Source organism: Perca fluviatilis, chromosome 4 (genome assembly GCF_010015445.1).
Source record: "Perca fluviatilis chromosome 4, GENO_Pfluv_1.0, whole genome shotgun sequence".
In the NCBI taxonomy this organism is placed as follows: domain Eukaryota; kingdom Metazoa; phylum Chordata; class Actinopteri; order Perciformes; family Percidae; genus Perca; species Perca fluviatilis.
In genome coordinates this window covers 17,902,730-17,930,410 of record NC_053115.1, presented here as the reverse complement: position 1 = coordinate 17,930,410, position 27,681 = coordinate 17,902,730, and the positions used below count along the sequence as shown (strand labels likewise).

Here is a 27,681-nt window from a genome sequence, read left to right as displayed (position 1 = left end):
TGCACAACCACAGACAAGAACACATTCCCGCCCACTTACCTCCTCTGTATACTGTCGGCAGTCACACACACAAAGAAATAGTCACGAGACTCACGACAGGATGAAAAAGCAGAAATTTATCAGAAATTCAACTGCTTATGTGAACTTTACTGTTGACATCGGCAGTCCAGCCTGCCCACTTTGCCAGCCACAACACTGGTTTGAAAACTTAAAGTAGAAAGAGATACACAGACAAAATGTGGCTTTATACACAGTATGCGCTGTTTATGAAACAAGTACATGACCAATATTGTATGGTGTCAAGCAAAAATGAATTTATTATTTCTGTCTTCAAGTATGTACAGCTTTTGTGAAAGAGTACCGCTCTGATGAGGTCAGGAAATGGCGGGGAGACAGGTGATACAGCAGCAAAAGGAACCATCAACCTAGCTTTCATTGCATTTAAGAGATTAAATACAGGAGTTACTGTGTAAAGCACAAAGAAAATAGCTACATAGATGTTCTCAAGAAAAATAAAAAATAATCTACATATCATCATGGAAAAATGTCTGTCTTCAAGACAAAATATTCAGGTTAAATCAAAATATTGTCACACTGTGCAAACAAGGAAGGTTTTCAAAAGCGACACTCCATCTGTCTTCTGTGGCTCTGGAAAGAGCTTTCCAAATTTTGAAAAATGATCCTGATAATGTAAGCGACGCTATTGAGTTGTATTATGGGAAATGTAGGTTCCAGCATTCCTGGAGCTTGACCCATACTCTGTCTGAATCATTACTCCAAACCTACTTCTTGACTACATAGTTTTTTCGCCACTGCTTTGTCTTACCAAAATACATCAACACATTGATGCATTTAACAAACTATTCTTCAGAACGACATTTGCTAATAGAAGTTAAACAAGAGAAGTAAGTATTGAAAGTGAAAGAGTTGTTTTTGAGGCTGCACTATTGAAATAAGTGATAGCATAATGATTGTTGGAGGTCTTTGAATTAAGTCAGCCATAATACATACAATCAGTTGTATGAGCCAGATGATCTTGTGAGGCCAGCATTGAATAAACATAATTTAGAAAACCTATGCATTGTACAAATGAGATGTCAAACAGTTGTGGCTTCTCAATAATTCACATTCTTCATGTGCCTCTAACATTGTCATATCATCAACATGTATCAAACAACACTCAGTAATCTCTTAAAAACCACAAAGGCAACCATATGTAAAGCTACAGACTGCATTAGTCGAGGTATGGCATAATTAGGATTTTGACTCGTATATCGAGTCCTTTAGCCCTCCTTGACGTATGGTTTCAATGCCAGTTTCTCCTGTTACATCCTGTAACTCACCACATCGACCTGTGCACATTTAGAATATCAGTGTATTCATGCAGGCGGTGGAGCAATCCCACGAGAAAAATACTTCAGTGAACAAGATTTTGTTTTACAATCTGTGATATTTTATGAACTGCACCATGACCAGATTATAGTGTTAAATTATGTTTTGTTGCTAAATCAGATATGTGTCTATCCACATTCATTATTCAAATCACATACTTTACCTTTGGAGGTGAAAGCATACATAGAATATCTCGTCTCTGCTTTGGATCTAAATGCTTTTCTTCATAAAACTGAAACTGCAATTCAAGGCACTCTCACAGGTGTTTTTTCACCTGAAGATAAAATTCAAGTTCATTCAAATCTCTATAGGATATTTCAAGCGCTTGTGCTGGAAGCATTTAATCGATGAAAAATGAAAACTATCCTTGGACTGAAAAAGCAGAATAAAGCATCCAGTCCTAGTGACTGGGATGTCAAGTTTTCACAGTGATGGCATGATGGTGGCTAACAAGGTGTTGCATTAACACACATATCTGCAGCACCGACCAATGGATTATCTAATGTTAACTGTACAAACACAGGAGCTATGTACAGATTAACAATAATTCATATATACACACGGCAGCCTATATATATATAGAGTGATATGAGCAACACAAACATGAACTATTTATATAAACGTACCATGAATGAACAGTACATTATGTACATTCAATGAGTGGTAAGGTACATTTATAAGTAATTAAGAAAATCTTCTCTTGTAAGCCTGATTGGGGTAATTATACATCTTTTAATGTACTACTACCATTACACTGCACTCAAGGATTATGTATTGTAATATGGACATGAGGTATGTTGATGCAATTTAAACAAATAACATAAAACTCAAGAATGGAGACAGGTATGTACATATAAATAAATACATGCTGGTTAAATGTATACAGCATATACACATAAAATTGGCTAGAACTATAAGGACATTTCTTTTTTGGTAATGGAATTGGAAGACACAATGCTACTCAGGTTAGAGAGTCCTGGCTTTGGGGTCAGGCGGCTGACATGATGGAACTGGACCAGGGCTGGGGGCGTCCTGGGTTGAGGGCACAGCAGGAAAGGCAAAGACTCCTGAAGGAAGTGGGAATAGCAACCCAGGCCAGTGGCTAACAGAGAGAGGTGAGGACAAGGCCCTGAATGGAGCAGGATAACTGGGATGGGGTCCTGTGGAGGGGTTGGTCATCATTGTTGACCCAGGGCTATCAGGCCAAGACAGGGGAAGACTGCAGGCCTCTGGACCTTGAGCTGTCCATGATACCTAACATGGTTAGATAATGGGTAGATATTGAACTACCTATTGGTGATTAACAGCATTTACACAATACAATAAAGTATGTAATCAAATTGCTGCCTAATAACATGTAACACATTCAAAACTAAACTTTTCTATTTTCCAAAGCTTATAGTGTGTGTGTGTGTGTGTGTGTGTGTGTGTGTGTGTGTGTGTGTGTGTGTGTGTGTGTGTGTGTGTGTGTGTGTGTGTGTGTGTGTGTGTGTGTGTGTAAATGGTTTTTCATGTGTATGTATTTTTAAATGTAATTCTGCCTTATTCTAGGCAAATGAAAATGTTTTGTCAACGCCTATTGTTGTCTTCATTATCTAAACACTGTGTTTATATGCATGGCCACTGTATCTCTTTTATTAACTAAATTCTCTTAAAGATTGTTTTAAGCAACACTATGTAACCTTTAGCCCTACAGGTTGTCTTATTGGAACTATAATTCGCACTACCCAACACAAGTTGTAGTTCCAATGAGACTACCTGTAGGGGGACCGTCCCCCTACAGGTTGTCTCATTGGAACTACAGCTGCAGCTAAAAGTTACATAGTGTTGCCTTAAGATTTTAATAATTTTGTTTCTCATGACCGCAGGGCTGGTTAAACAAAAACTGGTACATAACTAGCATGAAACTCACATCTGAGGCACTAGTCAGCTGTCCACGTGTTCGAGGCACAACCTGATTCCAAAGCTGCTGCCCACTGATGCTCAGAGAGTTAGTGCGCGGCCTGTGGGTGACGATAAGAACCTCCTGGGCCCAGTCCTCCATCAGCCGCTGAAAGTCTTCAGGCAGGTTATTTTCATTGGCACTCATGGATGAGCCAGTGTATGAACTTGTCTTGTTGTTGCTGTTATTGGCTTGAGCTTGGGCCAGTCCCATTACTGGCTGATGAGAAGGAGGTGTGGCACCTGTAGGCGGCTGCTGTGATTGATTGTAAGCCCCTGGCCCGGCTCCAGACCCTGAGGCGACACACATGATTAGACTTATATAAACGAACATGAATGTTTTTTTAGTGAGACATTGTAATTCTACCTACTGTTGCCACGATCTTTGCCGAGACACAGTCGCTTCAGTGTTGACCCTATAAGACAAAAAAGCCTTTATACAAATGTGCATTTCCTTTAGCTGGTAAAAATGTTCAATAACTGAATGCAGTGCAAAACAAAGCTGCTGAATACTGCCACAAAACAAAGGAGCAAACTAAAACCAAACTAACAGAAAAAAGCAATCAGTCCCCTGAAACAACACAGTCCATTTATTAGCAAAGTCATGCAAGTGGTCTGGGTGAGAGCCATATCAAAGTGCAGTGTTGGAGTATTAGAGAGACAGAGATGAGAAGGAGAGAGAGAGGTTAAAAAGAGATGAGAGATTAGCAGTGTTATAGCACATCGGGGGCCTATGTGGCATGCAGAAGTCCATTGCTCAGTAATGCATGGTGGATAAGTGGAAAAATGGGTATGTTATAAAGTGGACAAATAGCACAAGCATCACTTGAAATGTGAGATAATGCCCATTACTATTTAAATGAACCTTGATTATCCAAACCTCAAGCTTCTGAAATGAGTTAACTAGTCCAATAAAGAGGAATGATGAGTATAAATCATTCTAGTGTTTAAAAAAATAAACATTTAATCAATCATAATCTTTACATTATCTTCAATTTTACATTACAGGGGTTTGAATAAGCAATATACTTCTGTGCAAGCAAAAATACAAGATAAAGGCAAGTGATAAGAACAAGATGAAGCGAACCAGCAGTGTTGCAGAATATTTGGAAAAGACAGAAAAAAAGATATTTAGTGAGCTAAAAGTATAGAAATTGATGATAATAATAATGGAAACCAAAACAAAATGAAGCTATGTGGGAAGAGAAGAGATACAAACAGATAGACAAAGACACAGGCCCACTGAGAAATCTAGCTCGTGGCTTGCTACTCGATTTATAGGTCACTCTCTCAGATGTTTGAGGGTAATTAGACCAGCCTGTAGAGGAGTATAATCAAAAAGGGAGAAGACACCTGGGTAAGAAGAGCGTTCTCTGGTGAATCTACATGTTTACAGCATAGTATTAGTGGAAAGACTGTTCAGCTAAGCTAGCTCTGTTGTGTAATGCTGGTGGTCACCTTGTCCTGGTGGAACTTGTGTGCCGATGCCGTCTTTGTGTAGTCCAGCGTAAATATTATCAGAAGACAAAGAGCCCTTGAGGGAACAGGGCTGCTGAGTCTGCACGGGCTCTGAGGTTGAGCTGGGAAGGTGGCTGGTGCATGACCGTGCCCTGCCATGAGTAGGGACAGACCCTTTGGCTGGAGACCCATTTAAACTCACTGTGGGCTCACTTGTACCTGTAGCAGCACCTGAACACACACACACACACACACACACACAGAATCAGGAATTAGGAATCAGGAATCAAGAATCGGAATGGTCCTGCTGTAAATATTCAACTTATAATAATGGCCATTCTGAAAAGTTACTCACTTGATCTGCTGGAGTCACTAGTCTTGGTTGTGACATTCCTAAATTGTTGAACCAGAGGGCTGAGAAGTTTGCCAGGCTTCAGCCTGTGCTTGCTGGACCTCTTCCTACGGCCAGCATGTGGTGCAACATGTGAGAGACCCAGGCCCGTAGGCGGGGCTTTGCCAAGCCGGCGATACAGTAGCTCCACTTCCCCCCGCTGATGGGCCTGCAGCTCAGAGATCTCCCTCAGATGTCTGACGGGATAGAGGTAGGAATATACTGGTCACTTACGAGCTAAATGACAAAATATTTTGATGTTAAGACACTAAATGAGGTCAAAAGCAAACCAGCGGCTACACTTACTTCTCCCTGAGTCTCTGTAGTTCCCTCTTCATGTCCGAGTCCTCCATCTCTGAGTCATTATCGCTGCTGGCATAGGCCGAGCCATGCACGCCTCCATGCCTACTTGGTGAGTCAGAGCTCTGCACACTGCTGCTGCGCCCTGAACGACGGAGGAAGGCCACAGCCCTCTTCATGAGGTCACTTCCTCTGCGCTCAGAGCGAGTATGTTGAGACGGGGTTGCAGGAGCCAGCTTTGCAGGGCTGCTCTCAGCCCCCGAGTCTGAGGAGAGGAACCGAGCATGAACTGTGACATCCACAGCAACAGAGTTGGAGGTCAGGGCGCGAGGCAGGGAGCCCCGCTTGGCCATGGACGGAGGTGTGTCCAGGTAGAAATCAGGCGGGGCAGAGTAGCGGCTGCAACGTATCCTCTGTGTAATGTCATCTTCAGTGCTAACCACAGAGAAACGACCAATTGTAGTGGAGGCAGTCATGGTCTCAGCCTGGACGTGGTCCTCGCTGTATCCTCCAGGGTGTGCCGGTGAGGCAGCACTGCTCCAGCTCCTCTGCTTCACATCTTGTCTGTTGGCCACTTCAGGAGGAACAGCGATTATCTGCCAAAAGCAAAGAACAAACTGGGTAAATACAGGGCATCATGTATTGTTTCTGTAACAGCAAATGCAGTTGAACTAATCTGAAAGACAATTCATATTTCCCCTAAAATGTTAGGAAAATCTCCCTTTTGTACCTTAAAGCGGCCTCTTGTTCCAGAGCAGGAAGCAGAGTGAGGGACGTGTTTTCTTGACAGGGAAGCTGCAAATATATCCACAATGGGCCGCACAATTAATTGCAATTTTATGGCAATTTTATCAAAATCACAATGAATATGAACTAGTGCAATAGCCAAATCGCAGGGGGGCGCGATATTTGTTAAAGGCAAAATATTCATCAAAGCATTCTAAATTAAGTATTGTGGTGCGGCAGAGAAGTCCCAGCCTACAAATAATATCCTACAGACTAAAGAAAAGAAAATTGTTTGGTAAAGATCCTTGCAAAAATTACACTATGATCATTTACATTTTTCAATTTTTCAATGAAAATGAGAATAATGATACAAAAATTATCATTCCCTCCAATATTGTGAATCAGCCTTAATCCACAACAATTAAAACTGTGGCACTGCAATTAGCAACAAATAGTAAAACATCAATTTAAAATTTTGGAATGACCTACAGAAAACACTCAAACTACAGTGTCTAATTTCCTTAAATGATTTTAAAGGTTATGTTAAAACCATAGAACATGAGTCCATCCACACGTGCAAATGTTTTAACTAATGGTACTTTTATTTAATTGAAATGCACTTAAGATGTCTTTGCCTCTTTTGTGATTGTTTTGTGATTGTAAATTGTTTTTATATGTAACAAACTTGTTCTGCTATCTTGGCCAGGTCTCTCTTGAAAAAAGAGACTAACTAATGAGACTAACCTGGTTAAATAAAGGTTAAATACAAGTTAAATAATAAAAAAAATAAAAGGTAATGATGTCACTCTTGTTAGATACATTTGTGTGTGCTGTACTTACCACACACGGCTGAGTCACTCAGTGTGCTTAAACTATCCATTCTCTCTGGAATTTGAGGCTGAAAGGTGACATGATGAGAGATAAACAAAAAAAGAGACATTAGAAAACTACAATACAAACCATTTATCACTGTCCTATTATATAACTGTTAATATAGAGGTGATATTTAGATGTCTCACTAAATATTTCTTGTGAAATCTTATTGTAGCTCGTGTAAAATTAGGTAGTGCAGATGTTTTTGAAATCCTTTATGCAACTAAAATGTATTTACATGTATCCTAATGACTCACAGTATAGTTCATTCTATTTGGAATGCATCTGGCAATATATCAAATAAAACATCAATTGGCAAACTATGTGTGAAAAAAATTATACTTTCTAAAAAGTATTTGGGGAGTCCTTCCCTACATGCAAATAGTTATACTATTATAATATACTGCATTTTAGTTTAATGTATGCCACAATATGTTCATTCTGCCAACTGATTGACATTTTAATACATAGAATAACATTAGACAACTACTAACTGTAAAAGGTTTGTTTATACCAGTAATGTCTGTAAAAATATAATAAAGATAATATCACACAATTTTCCCCAGCAGAAATTTACTAAAAACTAAGTGGACCTGTGGTAAAATTATTTTGTCAACTTCTGTTTTTTAAGGTCAAGAGTTACAGTAAATCCCACATTTTAAGATAATACATTTCAATTCCAACTGTATGTGAATATACCGGTTGAATTTCAAGTTGCATAAATCATGTATAAAGCAAGAAACGGACTATTAACAGGTAATATTCAGAGTTATTCAAGTTATTTTTTGATAGAGAGGGGGCTTATAATTTAAGGGATACGTTTAATTTCAAGGTTCTAGCTGTTCGCACGACTATAAAAAGTCAGTGCATTACAATCAGTGGTGTGAAATTGTGGAATGGTCTGAGCACAGAACTAAAGCAATGTCCAAACATAATCCAGTTCAAAAAAAGGTACAAAGCAACTATTTTCAAAAGACATAGGAAAGAAGGAGGCCTTTGCAATGTGTGTTCATTGAGGTATGTGTATGTTTGTGTATATAGACTGTATATATTATAATAGATAAATGTGATAAATATAAATAAGATATACCGTTACATTTGTGGTAATAATTTACTTATATTATAAGTTAGAGAAATGTGGTCAAATATATTAGGGTTATTATATTGTACAGTATGTATGTGTGAGTGTATGTAAATATGTGTATATATGTATTGATGTGTCGGAAATAAATGTCTTCATTCATACTGTAGAGTTATTACCTCCGCCAAGGAGGTTTGTACGTTTGTTTGTCTGTCAGCAGGTTTACGGAAAAATTACTGGCCCAATTTTCATGAAATTTGATGGAAGGGTGCGTTCCTGACTGGAAAAATTCACACTGCATTAGCATTGTGAGTTAGGCCAAGCTTGGCAGAGGTCTGCGCTCACCAAGTGCATTTCTAGTTTATTAAAGTCATTTATATAGTTTAAGAAGTTACTGAGTATTGTACTTGCCAGCTGTTCTCCTGCCCTGTAGCGTCCCTCTCCCATCGGACCTGGCGTGCTGTTTCCTGACCCTCCTGTGGCGCTGTCTGGACCAGGAGGAGACTGGATGTACTCTGTGCCATAGCCTGGTGTCTCTGCAGCACTGCCTGATGGATACATGGGAGCGTATTCCTGGTAGAGCAAGTTCCTTAGTTTCTCATCCAGTGTTTTTATGGTGCTGTCCACAAAGCCCCCTCGGCCCAGTCGTCCTTCGCCGTCTGACTCAGCGGGCCCTGTGGCGGGCTGGGATAGCGCTGGGCTCTGGGGTAGTGAGGATACTTTGGTCCCTCCCACGCTGGAAAAAGGTTGGTGCAGCACCACAGGCTGCTGTGGACGCTCGCTGCGTGCTGCGGAGGCATAGGACACAGAGAGTGGCTCTTTGGCTGGAACTTGCTCCTGGAGTGGAAGAGGAGTGAGAGGAGACCCACCCTGTAAACCGCTCACATCCAGAGACAGGGGCATGACCAGAGGGCAGCAGGGCACCTCGTCAGCCACAGAAACAGGAAATGTCATGTCAGGAATCTGCTGAGCTGCATGGGTCGGGGAGATGGAGCCCAAAGGGGATCCCTGTGACTCATCCACTGGGAAAGACGTGTGTGGGGATGACGGGGGCAAAGTTTGAGCTCTGGCTGGCTGGGCATGATGAACACTGGGCTGCACAGAGCTGTCCACAGGCTCCAGTGATGTCACTGACTGAAGGGTCGGGGGAGCAGACACAGGGGGAGACAGAGTAGCTAAGAGGAGAGGGTCTGTGTTGGACATTATTGGAGGGCTACAGAATCCATACATATCATATGTGAAGCCTCCACTTCCACCAGACATTGTGGAGGACGACCCCTGTTCTGCAGGAGGAAAAAAATGAAGATGAGAGAAAATTATAAAAAAAATAATTTAAGTAACCATTGCACACAAGAGCTGTAGGATGTCTTCCATTGCCACAAGGTAGTGCTATTGTTCAATGAAGCTGTCAAATGTTGTGCTAAAATTGCTCTGTAGAAACGAAGTCACCTCTGGATGCAGAAGGCCTTGCAGTGCCACTGTCAGGAGGCTGGGTAGTGGCTGAACTCCCCGGAGACTGTGTAGCTGTACCATCAGATGGGGTCTCCTGGCTGGATGTGGGCGTCTCCTCTACGGGGCAGATTATGAACCATCTCTTTCCTGTATGAAGAACTGCAATCCAAGAGTTCAGACAATTACCACCCATTTTCTTATAAGTGAATAGGACATGCAAAAAGGAGGCATACAGAAGGATACATTTTTGAAAGAGATAATTGTTTTACCATTCTGCTGATAGACAGGCTGAGGTGCTCCAGGCTGCTGACTCTGTAGACAGTAGACAGACGTGAGCTAAGTCAATATGCTACTTGCCACTCTGTACTCTAAATTAATGTATAAGCATGTGTAATGTATCTGTACAGACTATATTCTTATATCAACCCCCCTCTTACCTCTCCTACCAGGCCCTCACAAATCTGGCCTTGTTCAGGACTACAACTCAAGGCGGAGGCCCTTTCACCCTCCATGTCTTCATTCAGCATGTCTTCAGCTTTATCCACAATGTCCTTTAGCTGGTCAATGAAGATCTCCTTTTCTAACAGTAGGATAAACCCATTCTCTACCTGCAAGCATTCAGTTTTAAAGATGTTATACAATACATATAACCAATTAATGAAAAAAACGGCACAGTTTAAAAGGTTCAACTAACCATGTACGTGGTAATTTCCTCTGGAGCATCTCCATCCAGATCAAATTTAAATGTCACCATTTTGTGATTGTGAGTCTCCAGTTGGCATTCGACCATTTTATCACCAGTGTTGCAAACCTGTGTGGGTAGAGGTGACACTTTACAATCAGACACATCAAATGTTAAAGACATTGTAACTTCAATTGTCAAAATAATGACACCAACACAACCCACATTGAGCATGCTCAGTTTGGGTTTGCTGGTCCTTTCTTGACGGGAGCGAGTGCGAGCAGACTTGCGGTGGTGTTTCCTGGGTTTTCCGTCCCCCTTCGCTCCACTAGCCAAGCTGTCATAGCCGTCACTTGTTTCCTTACCAGATGCCACATCAGAGTTGAGACTATAAAAGGAAAACATGGAAACACTTCATCACCTCTTGGTTGGTGACCAATTTCCATCACAGTAAATTATAACAGAATCTATAAAGAGCAGAAAGACAGTGGAAAACTTGACACGCACCTGTCATAGGCATAATTAGGTAAGAATATGGGTTTGTCCTGAAGCACATCCTGAAGACAGAAAATTGGGCAGATGCAAAACAGTTTTATAAAGAATGGGTTGTTGCAAGACTGTATAATAGTCATATTAGCGTAGGTGTGTGCTATTAGCTTTTGACCTTAGAGGGATATGTTAATCTCAACTGGAGAGGCTGGTTTTGAGATGGGATGGAGGAATTAATTGATGTGAACATAATTTGAAACACAGCCTGGGGTTTGAATAAGCTTTATGAGTAGACATTACTGATGCAGGGACAATTTACATACCGCAAATGTAAATGTGAAATGATTATGCATATGCGGATAGATCAATATACACAATATATTACACAATTGTACACATTTTACACATTAAAAAGTACAAACTTTGGCTTTATTCCTACCTCTACACAGTGCTCTTGTTGAAGGGTGCTGGATGCAGATGTCGACTCAAAGTTTTGCTGAGCTGTGGCCAGGCTGGCACACTCAGACACTGAGACTACTGTCTGGATGCCAGCAGGCTGCAGAACTGGAGCTGCAACAGGAGCTGTGGCTGGCAGCGTGACAGGAATGAGAGCAGAGCCTAAACCTGGGACAGATGTCTCTGAGCTTGTAGATGAGCCTTTTGGTGATTCAAAAGTGAGACCTGTTGCAGAGACTGGTGTTTGAACTGGGGCTGAGGCAGTGGTGTGCACTGCTGTTGGAATTTGTATTGGGACTGAAGTCGGGGCATTAACAAATGTTGAAGCTGGAGTTTGAGGCATGACTCCAGCTTGAGCTGATACTGAAAGTGGTGGTTGGTTTTGTGCTGGGGCTTGAGTTTCAAATTGGACTGTAGCTGAGATTGAGGCTGGGGCTTGAACTGTAGGAGCTACATTTAAGTCTCGGCCAGCTGCAGAAGTTTCTGCATCTAATCCGCTTCCCCAGAGAGGAGTCTGAACAGCAGGCAAGACCGGGTGGACCTGAGCCAAAAGGTGAACATCTCCCAAATTATCCTGTGGTGCAATCATCTTTACCTGGAAGAAATACCAAATTTAGGTGTTTAGGTGTTGTTCATCAGTTAATAAAAATATTGCTCACTTCTAAATCCCCAAATGCATGCCCTGCATGCATTATACCCACAATTAAGACACATTACTACCTTATTATATTATTTATAATAAGGTGATATTATTTCCATTACGCAACCACAACAGTGAGAACTGAGCCGAATATTCACCTGGACAGGTGGCTGAGCCAATTCCTGCTCAGGGTAGGGGGCAGGGTATGGGGTGGGTTGTACCTGGGAGAGAGGTAAGGGATGGGTGGTATGGAAGCTACCAAGGTTTGTCTGACATGTAAGAGGACCGCCCTTCTGGGGCACTGCAGGAGACATGGCCATGGCAAAAATTGGCATAGGGAGTGCCACATTGGGCACGTGCTGAGGTGTGGACAAAGGGGTCTGAGGGGTGCTGAGAGTGGGTATAGAGGGCAGGGTGGCATTAAGGGTCAGAGGAAGGGAAGGATGGTGGGGTGAAGGTGAGTAGTGGGAGCTAGACATAAAAGGGTCACTGCTGCTGTAAGCACATGGCAGAGGAGATGAGGGGAAGGGAGAGGGATTGAGGCCCCCTATTTGAACAGGATATGGTGAGGGAAACTGAGAAAGAAGGGAAAATGATATAAAATGAACAAATGCACAAGGACGATAGAAATTTTTTTTAAAAAAGCCCCTTTTTTTTTTTTTGTTTTTTTTTTTTTTTTTTTTTTTTTTTTGTGTTTCTAATGCTACCACAACGCACCTGTGTGCTGATCTGCAGGGGCAGGAGAGGGGGAGGAGTACTGGACACTGACTTTGGAAAACTGGTAGATATGTCAGGAGGACTCAGGTGAGAGGTAGGCTGGTCAGCAGATAACAGCTAAGGAAGGAAATCAAACATTTGTTTTCTACTTTGACTGGATAGAAAAGCTAATACTGAATTAAACTGCCAAGATATGTTGGTTTAAAATCTCCAATTTAATACAATTTTGCTGCAGAGCAGATGTACTTAATGTGATTAATTTATTCTGTTTGGTTTGCAGTATATGTAATGTAGCCTGCAGTTAAGTTCAAGACATTATGTATGGCTGTACCTGGGAAAGGACAGCAGCTGGTTGGAGATGGCACTAAAGGGAGGAAAGACAAATGGAAAGAAAACACAAACCACATGAAAAGCCATTTACACACGCACACACAGACACACACACACACACACACGCACACACAGACACACACACACACACACACACGCACACACGCACACACACACACACACGCACAAATATACAGTATGTGATGTAGCATTTAAAAAGGGGAAGATGCATAGATGCACTTTGTACCCACCTCACACAGGTACCCTACAAATAGTGTGCTTTCAGATAGCTAGTACCACTAAATTGCGCATTAATCTCCTGTAAATTTGCATGTTCTAGTTAACTATAGCATAAAACAGTTTACACTGAATGCCCATGATAGAGTAAGTAATTTTGGTGGTCAAACAAACATTAGGAACCGTTAATAATTATCTCTTGGTGACCTGCAAGGGGTGACTTCCAGACTTTTGTCTCCTAATTCTGCTTTTTGCGTCTTACTACAGCTGTTGCCAGAGTATGCATGCAGTACCTGCTCCTGGCTGGGTTGGGCAGTAAGCTGTGGCTGTAGAGTGGGGTCTGCAGCTGGGAAGCTCTGTGCTGTCTGTCTACTCTGGTGCACAATAGGGGCTGGTGTAGCTGGAGCAGACTCTGTCTGTCAGAAACACATAGGAGAGATCAAATTTATTGGACCCTGTTTTTAGGTATAATATGACACACAATGATGTTTGTGTATTTGCTTCAACTTATTAAGCTCGGTTAAAATGTTGAGTGTCAAAGCACGGGTAGTCATGAGCAAAAAAGTAGAGAGGGATGTTTTTAGCAGGTTTAATAGGGCAAGCTAAAATGGAAAAGGGAAGTTAAAGCATTAAACTGCCATACTGCCATAAACTGGGCTTGCGCATTATTTCGTACGCTGCCACACTAAAACAGATACCTTATTTTGGATTAGGCAGGAGCAGAGACAAGGAAATACCAGAGGAGCAAAGCAGCTGGCAGAATCATGAAAGATACAGCAGGCTGCTGCTGGCAAGTTTAGCCTACATGAAGCCTCCTTCTCTAACCTACCAGTGGATCTGGTCTGCCTTCACTGGCTGTCAGTGCTGATAACAGCCGATTCCAGTCCAGATTTGGGCGAGAGAAGAGTGGGACATCAAGACTCAGCCTCTTGTCTATATGCTCAACTACTGAGGAGGTAGTACCCCCGACCTCCCCCTGTCTGTGCATTGGATGATTAGCAGAGAGGGTGGGGGAACTGGTCCTGCGACCGACGATGTGATGGAGACAGTGGTTGAGAAGAGTGAGATCTCCACCTTCATACAAACTCCGTGGAAGCACAACTTGTGAGGGTGGGGAAAGATGTGAAGGGGAAGTCACCAGGGTTGGTTGACTGTTTGATGATGGGGAAGTGGGTGAGGCCAAAAGAAAAGGAAGAGTGACTGGAGGAGAACTTGCCAGATGATGAGATATGGGTGAGCCTGGCTTCGAGACTGAAGTTAACTTTCTGGCAGATGTATGCGTGTGTCCCAGAGATGCACCTGCCTTTGACTTATCCCTCAGGAGGAGAGACATGCAAGCCTTGCAGTGGCGGTGGGGCTGTGGGCTGCGTGGAACGCTCAGACGGAGCTCTGAGGGAGGTTGTAAATTCAGGGGAAGGAGAGGTGAATTGTAATTACTTGCTGAGTCATGATGAGAGTGTTGATGTGGGGGTAAGAGAGGAGATAATAATGATGGATTCTGGGCAGAGTTAGAGGACAGGAAGTCTGTGGCATGCACTGAGTTTTCTGTGCTTTTTGTTGAAGCCAAATCCTGTGACGGACACAGACTGGGGCTTTTATTCATGGTCTTAGTGTGTTTCCTACATCGTGACGCCTCAACCAGGGGGGCGCTTCCACGCCTAAAACACACTGCGCTCTCAGTGATGAACAGGTCATGACATACAAAGGGATCACTGTAGTGACGCTGATCAGGTATCATTCCAAAAAAAAAAAAAAATTGTTGTTACAACTCAGAAAAACCAAATTAAGGATATAAGAAAGTTGCCACAAAAATAAGAAATGCTGTCACTTACTGTTTGAGACTGATAAGACCCCTGGTGCAGTTGTGCTGCAGGTTGATGATAGGCCCCAGGATGCAGCTGACCTGTGGTTTGCTGGTAGGCTCCCTGATTTAATTGAGTGGATGTTTGTGTGTAGTTTTCATGAGAGGCCTGTGCTGTGGGTTGCTGGTAGGGCCCCTGGTGCAGCTGAGGGTCAACCTGTGCAGGAGGACTGTAGATCACTTGAGCTGTGGAAATGGGCTCTGTAGGCGACTGGTAGGCGCCATTTTGCTGATTGCTTAGATCATCTAATTGCATGGTAGAGCTCACTCCGCTGTCAGCTGTAATAACAGAGTGAATAAACATTATAATTCACAACGATGCCCTCTACAGGAAGGACAGTCACTGAGGACGGAGAGGGGGGGAGGGAAACAGTGGAGTAGCATCTCATTCATTCAAATTCAAAAGCTGGGTGATTATGTCTCATTGATGATTAATAGGTGTTGCTTGCACGCTGCAGTCGACCTTTTCTCATTTACATTCACAAATACCAATTTAACCATTTCAAGGCATGGTCAGTGTCATTTCCTGTTAATGGGTGAGAGAGTTATAACAGTAACACTGAGGTTTTATGATATACGATACAGTCATATTAATTGTAGGTTCTCACATGGGGCAGACGTGATGGCAGGCACGGTGCAGATCAGGGTCTGCTGCTCCACCTCTTGGTCCTCACAATCTGTCGTAGCTAATGTGGGTGCCTGTGGTACAACGGTACCGGGCACCTGCAGTAGGTTCTGCTGTGGCTTCTTCACAGCTGCCTCGCCATTTCCAGACGAGACCGTTCGCTCCCTCTTCCATTTAATGAGAGCCACACGGTCCCGGATGGACTTCCCGACTACCTTCACATCACAGTCCAGGAAAAAACCTGATTCCACCTACAAGACAAAGGTAAGATGCTTGCTGCAGCTCAGAACAAACTGAGTCATGGTTGTAATTCAACACCTTATGTAATCAATCATCAAATCTACACTCTATTCTTGTCCTGAACAACAAAGAGCTGCCTTTTCATGCCTTCTCATATGTTTGCACGGAAGAGCAAAGATCAACTGATCAGTTGTTCTAGTTTCAATCAATACAGTTTGTTGTTTTTAGCCAGTTTAATCTGTTTTATCAATGGGAGTTAACTGGTACTGTAACGTAGCATAAAGCAGTATTGTTACTATGGTTACCTGCAGCTTAATATTTCTTGTGCACTGAATTAGAGCTATTTTTGAAGTGTCAATGGATTTTAACAAACACAAGCCGGCCAAACAGAAATTAGTATTTTCTAAGGCTATGGCCGAGACGAAAAATGAAGCTTGTGGAACACAAAGTGCAGTCTGGCCTGTACCAACACAAAGCCAAGGCCATAAGAGAGCGGACACATCATATAGAAAAAGGGAACAATCCTTTCCTTGGAACACCTAATTTACCTGGTTTCAGACATTTGATCACTACCCACATAGTAAAACATAATGGTGTAAAGAAAAAGTCTAACTCTACAATTACTGTCTGTGTATATTCACCAAAGTACAATGGTTCTTTCAGTAACTTCAAATATTTGTTTACCATTTCTTGTGCAACAACCTCTGGTACCTCATTCACCAAGTCAAAGGAAAATTCAATGGCACCAGTGTCCTTGTACTTCCCCTTCAGCTTTTTAGTATCCTCAACCCACAGCTTCAGAGCAATGGATGATTTCTTCCCATCATCTTCTTCATTGAGCTCCACCCTCACGCCTGTATCCTCGGCAAAGAAGGCATGATTCAGGAGGTCCTTGATGGAGTACCTGCAGCAAAAACACAAACACCAGCTACTGCCCTGGGCTATAGGTCATAATGATAGTGTAATGTTGAACACAGAAACATGAACCGTGTCAGAGCCAAATACAGGCACAGACGGCACACTGCAGGAACAGAAACAAAACAACACGGTGTTAAGGTAAGGATCATACAAAATGCATCATGAGCCCCACCGAAGCCCCGCCAAAGGTCCTGCTTTACTTACCTTTCTTCCCATCTGTGGCAGATACATTCCCCAATTATTTCCTTAATTTCTGGGTCACTGACTTTGCTGTAGCTGGCAGGTTTCACCCCCTGCAAAACAAACCAGCATTAATATGTCTTAACTCACCAACTGACACACTCAAAACAGCAGTACTTCTGTCTGCAGTGTCAAAAAACATAAATTACAGACTCTCGGAAACACATTTTCTCCCAGACACCTCAACTCTGGGGATTAAGAACATACTGCTGTACAAGAGGACTTTTAGGGCTCTGGAACAATTAGTTGAGGGATTAGTCAATTCACAAAAACCTGATTCAAATTATAATAACTGATTCATTGTAGGAGGAAACATTTGCTGGTTAAAGCAAGACTATGTAACTGCTGAAAAAATAAATAACACATTCTTTTTCTTAAAAATTCAAAGTTTTCCTAATTCCTAAGAAATAAAATACACCAGTAGCTGTGACCAGTAGCTTCGCTGACTTAATGACTCTTAAGATCTATTTTAAAGATATTTTATAAGCATGTTGCTTTGATTTAGAAGGTGACAGAGAGGAAAAGGGAGAGAGAGGGGAAGACCTGCACCAAGGGGCCAGATTCGAACCCGGACTCAGCCTTAATGGTACACACTCTACTCGGTTTCGTTAAGAACATTTAATAGCAATGAGTTTAACAGCTTTGAACGAGAACTCACACTGGTGACTTTGCGGTAGATCTGAGCAGCATTTTGACACTCAGAGTAGGGATATTCTGAGGTGGCCATCTCCAGCATACACATCCCAAAGGCGTAGACATCCACAGACTCATCATAGTGCTCCTCGTACATCTCTGGGGCCATGAACTCTGGAGTGCCTAGAGAATTAATGCAAGACAGGGAGATCAATTATACAATTGCATGCAGTCATCGGTGTGTCATCCTATTTCAATGGGATCAGTACCAGAAATGTGAGCTAGTGCCATTCAACTAGCCTACGGATCAAACAGATTTTGAAACACAATTTTATAATTTAGAGTTTAAAGCATAATCAAAATGTCTGTATTAACAATAAAAGGGGTCACTCGTAGTAACAAACTCAGAGAGATATCACGCAACCATCAGTCCGACTTTACTGTTTTGGTACCTCTCATCAGTGTTGTTTTGGGCTACAGCAGGTAGCTGTTTTCTGCCCCACTGTGCACCAAGGATTCACAATATTGGGGGGAGGGGGGGGAGGTGATCATTTCTGTATCATTACTCTCCTTTTTATTGAAAAATAATTAAATTTGTATTAAAGGCCTTTACCAAACCAAGATGTTTTCATTTCAGGCTGGGATGTCTCTGTAGCACCACAATACTTAATTATATTTTTATAATTAAGTATTGTTAACAAAGAGACATGACATGTATTGTTAACAAATATTGATTGATACTGATTTGGATATTGCACTAGTCCATATTGCGATTTTGATATAATTGCGATTAATTGTGCAGCCCTAATATTAGTCTTACATACATAAGGTTACAAGAGTCACGATTCCAAATTAATGCTAATGTTGCTCCGTATCAACATGTTTGCCATATCGACCTAAACAGTGACAATGTCAGAGTGCCCAAAAAGTCAGTTACTGCGAATTAAAATAAATATTCTGATAGTCACAATGCTATATAACAGTGTCTTGCCAACTAGCTGATGACTAACCAATAACACTTTTAGCAAAGGAGGCCCTCTTCAGTGTTGCCAGGCCCAGATCTCCTATTTTGACAGAGCCTGTGGGACCAGTGATGAAGATGTTGTCACACTTGAGATCTCTGTGGATGATTGGAGGAGTCCTTGTGTGGAGGAAGTGGAGGCCTTTGAGAATCTGCCTGCACCAGCTACGAAGAACTTTAGGTTTCATCACCTTAAAACGCTTCAGATATCTGTGAGAGGATAGAGATGTTCCAGATGTCACCAGGTATAGACATTTGCTATTTGAAAAACATTGAATGGTGATAGACAAATTGACATATCACGGTTTGTCCTTACTAGTCACTGTGTTGATATAATGTTCTCATTGAGCTGGTACAGTGTTGCAAAATAGTATTGCTTTCATTAAGCATCAGCTGCAAACACACAGTCAATATGAATTTGACTATTCTATTCTCAAAGTAATCTCCTCCTTTTGACTGCCTTTTTGCCATTGTGTTTATTAAATAACTTTGAGCAAGAAAAACAATGTTAAAATTACAACTATTTTACAACTTAATTTGTATATCTTTCAGTATCTACACTCTATTATTAGATTTAGTGTAATGGTGTCATTCAATTGGTATGCAACTTGATACACATGATGTAGACAGTCTAATGGCCATTACTGTAAGGTTGTTGTAAACTGACTAATACAAGCAATAAGAGACTAATCTTTGCGATCAGTGATTTACAGTTGAGTATAAGGTTGAAAAGGACACATACAATATGAGCTAAAATGAGCATGCCAAGACATATCAAACATACCAATAAAGACAATTATAGAAAATGTTTTTTTTTTTGTATTTTCATATTGACTCTCACGTTTTTAGTGTCCCTGAGGTCATTAGCTCTGTCACCAGAACGATACACTTCTTCCCTTTAACGGGTGATTCCCAGAAGTCATAAAACCGCACGATGTTGGGATGCTGGAGAGCCTTCAACATCTCTGCCTCCTCTTTGAACCTCTGTCTCTCAGCTTTGGACAGTTTCCGTTCCTGGGGAAAATGGAGAAACATTTTTTTTTTTTATGAGAAATAATCAATTCCAAGTTCATCCACTCACTTTCTTTCAGTTTTCTGGAGCCTTATCAGAGGAGAAGCTTCAGCAGTGGTCAATTTGTCAAAATTTAACAAGTTTGAGGGAGCGCTGGAGGAGGAAGGAGGGGCTGAATCATTGTCATTTTCAGTGTTTTTCTTAAATCAAATGGTAATGGAAGATGCAATCCCTTTTCCACCACCTTTAAATATAGTCTGGATTTGCTTCAGGGTGGAAGCTCTGTTCGACCTCCCTGTGGCTCATGTTTAGAGTGAACACAACCCTGGCATTTTGAATGAGTGAACATGGCGGTCTGAACCATTTACTCTTTTTTAATCACTACTGTGATTAAAACACCTCACAGCTGTATGCGTGAAATCCTGACTCCAGAAGTAAAATCCTTATTTAATCTGATGTTGTGATACAGAGACAGACACATCTGTCATGACATATAAACAAAAGATTAAATTGCATTTTGAAACAGTAAATGTTAAATGTGACACAAAAAAGCCTGAGTGAAACCCTGTATACTGGATCAATATTTTGGACCCTGCCTTCCCTGAACTGTTGTATAAATAGTCAAAGAACTGACAGCGAACCTCTACATTTCTGTTTCTCTCCAGTCAGCATGGCAGACTGAATGACCTCAGGATTTTCTCTCCTGCTGTCTCAATATAGACATTTTAATGATGACAATGAGGGTGCATTTATTGTTTTAAATGTCTTGGATACACAATAACCTATACTGCATTACTTGGCATTGATTATTGATTGATGCTGGGGAATCAGATTTCATTCACAGCCCATAGTGACTTATGCAGTGTGCAGCCTAATGCGTCTTAGATTACGAGCAGCATTGTGAAGGATACGCCTCCCCGCTTTCACAATGCTGATTCTAATGTATAACCAATATATTACAGTTCATATATCTATATTCTCATCTCTCTGTTCATATTTTCTAGTTAGTTTACCTACAGATTATCAATTCCTTGCAGAGAGAAGATCTGAACAGGGTGTGGCACTTACAACAAAGAATCTGCTTTACTGAGTCTTCATTTTGCACACAAAGACTGTATAAAAATGAATAAACAGCACTGACATTTGTATATAATGGAGTGAGGAGTGGTGAAGCCATAACGCTGCAATGAATATAAATATAGAACTCTTGTTTTGCTGTGTATCAAATACTACAAGTCTTACTCGCTGTCCTCAGCTGAACCCTCCACCCCCCCATTCCCTCTCTCCTCTCTCTGTGTCTTGGTGCAGAGGGCTGCATCAGCAGGATTCACTCTCCAGACACTTCTGTGTGCTAATACCACATGGGTATAAATCCATGTTTAGCATTCATTACTAAGCCGTCAAGCAAGACTAATAATGTGCAACAGTGAGACGCAGATCTCAAAGTGGTTAGGTGTTCTGGCATTTTACTAAATAGCAGTTTTACAGTATTACAGTATTACAGAATTACAGTAGCATAATTTGCTAATATCGGATAAATAAATCACTCAACAGATGTTTGATCATCATTAGTGGATAAATAAGTGACAAGACTAGTGCCCTAGTTTGCTCAACTAGGTTTGCTCGACACCAGGCACCGGCTACTCTTCAAATCTGATTTTTAAATCTTACTATGAGCGTCCATGTTTTCTGCTGTCTCACTCTTAGTCCTACCCACAAACACACACTGTATACAGACAGTGGCATTTTGTGAGCGAGGCACAGAGGCTCTGAAGGGCAAGGCCCTCATCTCCAGGGACAGAATGGTTGAATCATAACTAGATCTCCCCTAAGAATCTTCTTAGAAGGGAAAACACGCGCACACACACACACACACACACACACACACACACACACACACACACACACACACACACACACACACACACACACACACAAAAAAAAAACACACACACACACACACACACAAACACACACACACACACACACACACACACTGTACATATGCACTTACTGTAGAGATAATCATGCATGATACATGCCTTTTCTGATACATATTTTAAAATGTACTCTTGAAACTTCAGTTAATAATGTAGAAGTGTTTAAAAAATACTATTTTTTTTTCTTTCAATAGATGACAAGAACTACTGAAAAAAACTTTAAGGCACACTTTTAGTTTTACTCCTATATGAGCAATAGTTTTACTCAACCCTGCGTTATTAAATTCAAATTACAAAAGCCGTGAACCAAGGCTGAAATGTGGGATCTAACCAAGACGCTCAATGAATTAGGGGCTCACTTTGTTAATTGTTACAACGGTTAATTGAAGTTTCACATCCAAAATAGCCTCATTGCATTATGTATATTATAGTGCGTGCAAAAAAAAAAAAAAAAAAAAAATTAAAAAAAAAACTCATTTGAAAAAAGAGGGGTGTGTTTTGGGAAAAAAAAAAAGAAAAAAAACATTAAACATTAAGTAATAGTGATTTAATTTTATGTCTGAACTTGATTGAGTTGTGCTGTGATTTGTATTACTTATTCCCTTAGGTCTGATGGGGTGAACCTGGATTCTGCAAGAGTAGGAAGACAAAAAAAAGCTTTGACTCTATTCGTTCTGAAGCCACACTAAATCTATAAAATCCTGCTGCAGGACTGCGCCTTAAAGTCACAAACGTCATTCTCATTATGATCATTTAAAGTAAATCAAAGGTTCCTAAATGTAGCCTGAACCAGCTTGCATTGTTGCCCCTACAAAATGTCTAAACGCCAGTACACAAGTACCAGCCATTGACTAAAATAAAGCTGCTAATAAAAGTTTGGTCGAAAAAAAACAGCATACTGCAGAAAAAAACATGATTTTGACTTATTGGTTGTTTATATACTTAAGGCAGTACAATAAACATGTCTTTACAGGAATTCATATGAAAAGAAAGTATTTTATAAATTCTTAACAATAGTAAAGCTATAGCAAAGACGTGAACTATCTGTTAAAACAGTGGCTGAACCAATTAACAGGGACATTTTCCTCAGATATCAGAACCTTTTAAAAAGACAGACACAGAAATATAAGTCTGCACGTGTCCACAGTATATTCCTTGTCTGTGCCTCTGTTTTATTGGAAAATACTGTATAATTGTAGTAATAGTAGTATGATACTTCATTAAGTGTTCTCAAATGTAATCTTGGGCAGTTTTTTGCTCTAGACAGACTGTACACAACCGCTGTCTACAGGTCTGTCTACGGGCTAATCTGTATATCACATGGATAGCATCTTAACTGATCATTAGATTACCACACACACAGATTAGTGATACAGTAAACAGTCACTGGTATGAGACTGTGTTTATATTAGCCCCGGACTAATTAAAGTGTCTAAATAAATTCACCTGCTGACGCTGCGTAAGGCTGAATACTGTTTAGGTGCAAGATTTGAATTGCTTTGATTTGATTCAATTCTAATTCAAGAAAGTATATAGCGGAAATGGAAAATACAGACGTCTTATAAACATCTTGGGGTGACACAAAACTAAATGATGGAAACATTTAGGCTCAGTATTATGAGAGGGAAAGCTGGTGCAATGTGAGCGCTGACAAAAAGTAAAAAGCCACATGAATGTCTTTTCCTCCTCACTCTTCCCTGTAACAATACTTTGAACTTGTGCTCAGTCCCTCGGTGAGAACAAATACTTCAGTGATGGCTCATTAAAAAATCCATTACAGATAACAGAATGGGGTACTGCAGTATCTCATCTGTGTGCTGTACAGCATAACACTTCAGCAATATGAGATTATAAAAACAATGGAACAGAACTATTCTGTTGATAACAAACCTATCACCAATAAGAAAGTATGTCACACAAATGCTTGTAACTGCTGACTGGTTCATCAATTTCAAATTGCTCCTGAACTGGCTGAATCTAGTAAAAGGGGAAGAAGAAAAGGCAGGAAATAACCACAATAATACGCAGAAAAATCTGACAATAATCCATATTCACTCCTGGATGTTAAGGCACGTGTGAGCCGGAAATGTCATTTAAGCATTGTAAAGTGCCACGGACCCTTCAGACAATAACACTATTCTACCTGAGAGACCCCAACCTAAGAGTTTGTTAGATATGATACGTTACAGGTCTGGTTAGATGTGCACATCACTGTTTCAACTTAAAATGAATGAAGTAGCAGTGTAATAAAACCAGTCCTTTGTTTTATGGGGAATCAAAACACATCCAGAAAGATCCCTGGATTCCCCCTGACCAAATGTTGGCGACCTGTGTACAAGGCTGAAAACTGACAAAGGACTGACTTTATGGGCCTACACACAGTCCTTTATAACTCAGATAATAAGCCTATAATTGGTTGATGTTGGACCTGCATCATCAATAAACCCACCTGGAGTTCACACCATGCCACTTCGACCCAGGTGTCGGTGTCCAGACCTTTATAGACGGTCTTGAAGGACCCTCTCCCCAGCTCAATGTCAAACTTGAGGAAGCGCCCCCCAGGTGAAGTGGACACAGCCTTCGTCCCGGGCTCCTCTTCGTTCTCGTCACTTCCTGCTTTACCTGTGACATCCGAGAGCGCAGCCTCTACCTTTGGCTCGGATTGGCTCTTGTCTCCCTTCTCCTCGTCGACGCTCCCCGTGGCGCTGTCCTTCAGCACCACCTGGCTCTCCGTGCTCGAAGTGTCCGGGAGGCCCACACAGGTTCCGTGCAGAATCCGGGTCCGATCAACGAGTGTCCGCAGGTCAATGTGGGGCACCGGGCTGATGTTGGCAGACTCCACCGGCGTGTCAACCGGCTGATGCTCCTCGCTGTCTGACACCCACAAACTCCGCCGAATGAACCTCTGGCGGACCAGCGCCCGGTAGTCTGTGTACGGGTATGCGCTGGGGTCACTTGCTCCTCGCAGGGCTGCGTTTTGGATGTTGACATTGTGGTCTGTCCCATTCTGATAAACAGGCCTACGGGCATTTGCATTAATGTCCGAGTCTAAATTGGGTGCTGAGGAAAATGTGGATCTCAGTGTCGGATCTTTGCTTGAATGATCCGCCGAATCCATCCCAGGTAAAATTTTAAGCACTTACCGGCGACATTGTGCAGGAAGAATGATGAGCATGCTCCTCTCCCGGTGGTGGGATTTGCCTATAGCCTACCTGCAACACTCGCATGCAGTGACGCAGTTCGCCGGATCAGGATGTATGGCCTTATGCCTTGAATTTGTTTAGGACACAGAACACTACCACAAAATGTCTAGCTTTGAGGATGCGCGCATTGCTCTTTGCCACCTCACGCCCCGGTCCATCTTGCTGCAATACAACACCGAGCTATTCAAGTTAAGCCTGATGTCATTGCCAGTTTAACCTATGAGCTCACGAACACAGTTCCCTCCACATTGCATAAGGTTGCCGCTCCAGCCCAAAGTATAGAAATGTGATTAGTTCCGCAGAGAAATCGCTGGCTTACAGCGGTCAGGACAGGATGTTTAGTCTGTGCCGCTCACTAATCCATCTTTAGACACATCACGGGATGCCCAAGTGCGCAGCTGTCATACCCTGTAAAGGCTCACTCATCCGGACTCTGTTTGATGCAAATAAATAGCAGGTGTTCCGTGTGAAAATCTGAATAAGTTCAGAGAAGTGTGACCTCGTCTTCTCTGCACTGTTCCTTTAACTATCCTCGCGTACTTGTTTCCTCTCCATGGTGTGTGTCCTGGAGAGTGCAGGATGGACAGGATCGCTTATCAGATAATGCTCACTGCGGCACAGTTTCCCTCAGGTTGAATCAGGCAGCTCTCAACGCGTCTGTCGTCCAGCTGATAAGGCTGTTGTCTTCCTATGTTTAATTTCTTCCAGGTTTGGGATAACTAGAATATTTCACGGCACAACCCACGCCCCTAGCAACAACACGTATCCAATATCTCGGCACGCTTTTAGGCGGCACCCTCAGCCTCCCGTGACACAGGACCGCACCACTGTCCGCCCTCATCGTGACGCGCTAAGCTTCCAGTGGGAAGATGTCTGTCAAAGCCTCCAACCAAAAGGGACGCTGCTAGGAAGTATGGGCTACCGGATAAGACGCAGCGGACCCCATCTTAGTATTTTACTCCTCCACATGGAGCCCTTGCAGGGAGGCTGATGAATACGATACCTTCAGTAGTTAAGAATATGAAGTGCTTTGCCCAGTGATTTCTCCATAAAACAGTGTTTTCAATGAATCTGTTTTTAGAATTTTCAAAAAAATATTCTAGGCCTATGTATGAGCAATAGCTTTTTGTTTCGGCTAATAGGCTATTATTATACTATACTTTCTTAAATCCCTTCACACTTCAAGTGTTACATTATTCCATGTGAGTTAGTTTGTAAAATAAATAAATACAACGTTTAAGTAGCGTCTTTTTAATGCTTTTTCTTTTTTGTAACATAAACTAGTTTGATTAGCCTGTGTGTTAATGTATGATTGTGTCATACCAAATAAACCCACAAAGACCTAAATAAAGTTGCAGTGCCCTGCATCACACCATTTATTACAGGCACTCAAAGAGTTCAAACACTGAAGCTTTTAAAGTCTGCCCATGTTGTGCAGCTTTGTATCACCTTTACAAATACATAAAGTAAGTATAGGCTACATGGAATAAAAAAAGGTTGCTGTTTTTAAAGGGGTGATAGAATGATTGTATAGGGTATTTCACACTGTTCCTTAAGGTCTCCTAATGGGGTATGTAACATTGGTTGAGCTGGAAATGGCCTGGTTGATATTTTATTGGCCCTTATGCATCCCTGTGTTTTGGCCCTTTTTGTAACAAGAGCTTTTCTTCCAAATATGGTATGCTCATGAATATTTAGAGGAGCTGCGCGCTGATTGGTTGAGCGAATCCCCATACACACACATTAGAGACGCGACAGAATCTCATATTCCAGGCAATGTTTCTTTACCAAATTCACTTGAGAGACTTTTTTATGCGAGAAATCAACTATATAAAGCTCAAATATGGGCAGTTTTACGAAAATGTATGGCTAATTGCAAATTGGTAAGACGTGTCGGACTTTAGGAGCTCCACACAGTCTGACGAGAATGTGGCAGCCTGCTGGGCTCCGTACCCAGGGCAAAGTCACCCTTTGTGGATTACTGCACTACCGGGGCTCCGCGGAGCTGGGCAGCTGCCGGCATAACTAGAATATATTTACAGTTTGAATTTCGTCATGGCACTTATATCACAGCTACCCCATTGTCTTACAAAGCTAACCGTTGTGTCCAATTTAAATTTAAGGCATTTTTATAAACGTGAGGGGTCTTGTTAGGAGGAGCAGCTAGTTAGCTATATGTCCCATTCAATACAATGGGAAAAGATCGCGGCTAGCTAGCTACACTTTCGGCATAACTATAGTATATTTACAGTTTGAATTTCGTAACGCCACTTATCTAACATCTACCCCAAGGTCTTATAAAGCTAACCGTTGTGTCCGATTTCAAATTAAGGCATTTTTGTGAATGTCAGGGGTCTTGGTAGGAGGAGTAGCTAGCTAGCTATGTGTTCCATTCAATACAATGGGAAACGATTGCGGCTAGCTAGCTACACTTTCGGCATAACTATAGTATATTTACAGTTAGAATTTTGTCACGGCATGTATATTACAGGTTCCCCAAGGTCTTACAAAGCTTAGCTAACACTTGTCCGATTTCGGAATTTTAATTTAATGCATTTTTGTAAATTTTAGAGGTCTCGTTAGGAGGAGGCTAGCTAGCTCTCATTGATGGACTCCAGCTCACCGCGGGATCTATCAATGAGACTCACGGACAAGAGGCGTTTATTTCCCCGATCGTTTGTTTAAATAACTCAACACACATTTCCATTATAAGATTAACTGGAACCTGTGGTAAGAGACAAGCTCGCTGACCGCGCTCTCAGTCACACACACCGGCCATTTAGCAGGAAGAGGGGAGGGAGAACAGCAAGCTGCAGGCCCTGG

General features: G+C 41.8%; 1 protein-coding gene across 17 annotated transcripts; it reads right to left on the bottom strand.

The window, feature by feature from the left end:
- Window positions 1-292: 292 nt before the first annotated feature.
- Window positions 293-25,713, bottom strand: wnk2 (WNK lysine deficient protein kinase 2). 17 transcript variants are annotated; one of them, XM_039797862.1, is made up of 30 exons: window positions 24,105-25,711; window positions 19,545-19,717; window positions 18,693-18,913; window positions 17,708-17,865; window positions 17,014-17,102; window positions 16,576-16,795; window positions 15,635-15,902; window positions 14,998-15,305; window positions 13,995-14,888; window positions 13,459-13,581; window positions 12,930-12,962; window positions 12,599-12,715; window positions 12,040-12,456; window positions 11,225-11,836; window positions 10,804-10,853; window positions 10,522-10,684; window positions 10,309-10,425; window positions 10,052-10,222; window positions 9,884-9,926; window positions 9,612-9,773; window positions 8,574-9,445; window positions 7,049-7,106; window positions 6,213-6,277; window positions 5,489-6,078; window positions 5,147-5,379; window positions 4,792-5,022; window positions 4,553-4,651; window positions 3,705-3,749; window positions 3,305-3,627; window positions 293-2,646 (listed from the first exon to the last, which is right to left on the bottom strand). In XM_039797862.1, exons 1-30 carry the CDS (start codon window positions 24,771-24,773, stop codon window positions 2,359-2,361), a joined length of 7,812 nt encoding a protein of 2,603 aa, XP_039653796.1. In that variant the 5' UTR covers window positions 24,774-25,711; the 3' UTR covers window positions 293-2,358. The 17 variants fall into 17 exon arrangements, 16 of the variants coding, with proteins under 16 accessions (XP_039653796.1, XP_039653798.1, XP_039653799.1 ...); XM_039797864.1 differs by having other exon boundaries at window positions 4,577-4,651; XM_039797865.1 differs by lacking the exon at window positions 4,553-4,651.
- Between the last annotated feature and the right edge of the window lie 1,968 nt (window positions 25,714-27,681).

What these genes read in the sequence shown, in the direction of transcription:
- wnk2 (XM_039797862.1), bottom strand. Translation starts at nt 24,773, where the DNA reads ATGGATTCGGCGGATCATTCAAGCAAAGATCCGACACTGAGATCCACA. An exon ending in TGCCACAGATGGGAAGAAAG is followed by an intron (nt 16,796 to 17,013) that starts GTAAGTAAAGCA and finishes TTTTTGCTGCAG; the next exon opens with GTACTCCATCAAGGACCTCC. An exon ending in CGGCAAAGATCGTGGCAACA is followed by an intron (nt 3,628 to 3,704) that starts GTAGGTAGAATT and finishes GTGTCGCCTCAG; the next exon opens with GGTCTGGAGCCGGGCCAGGG.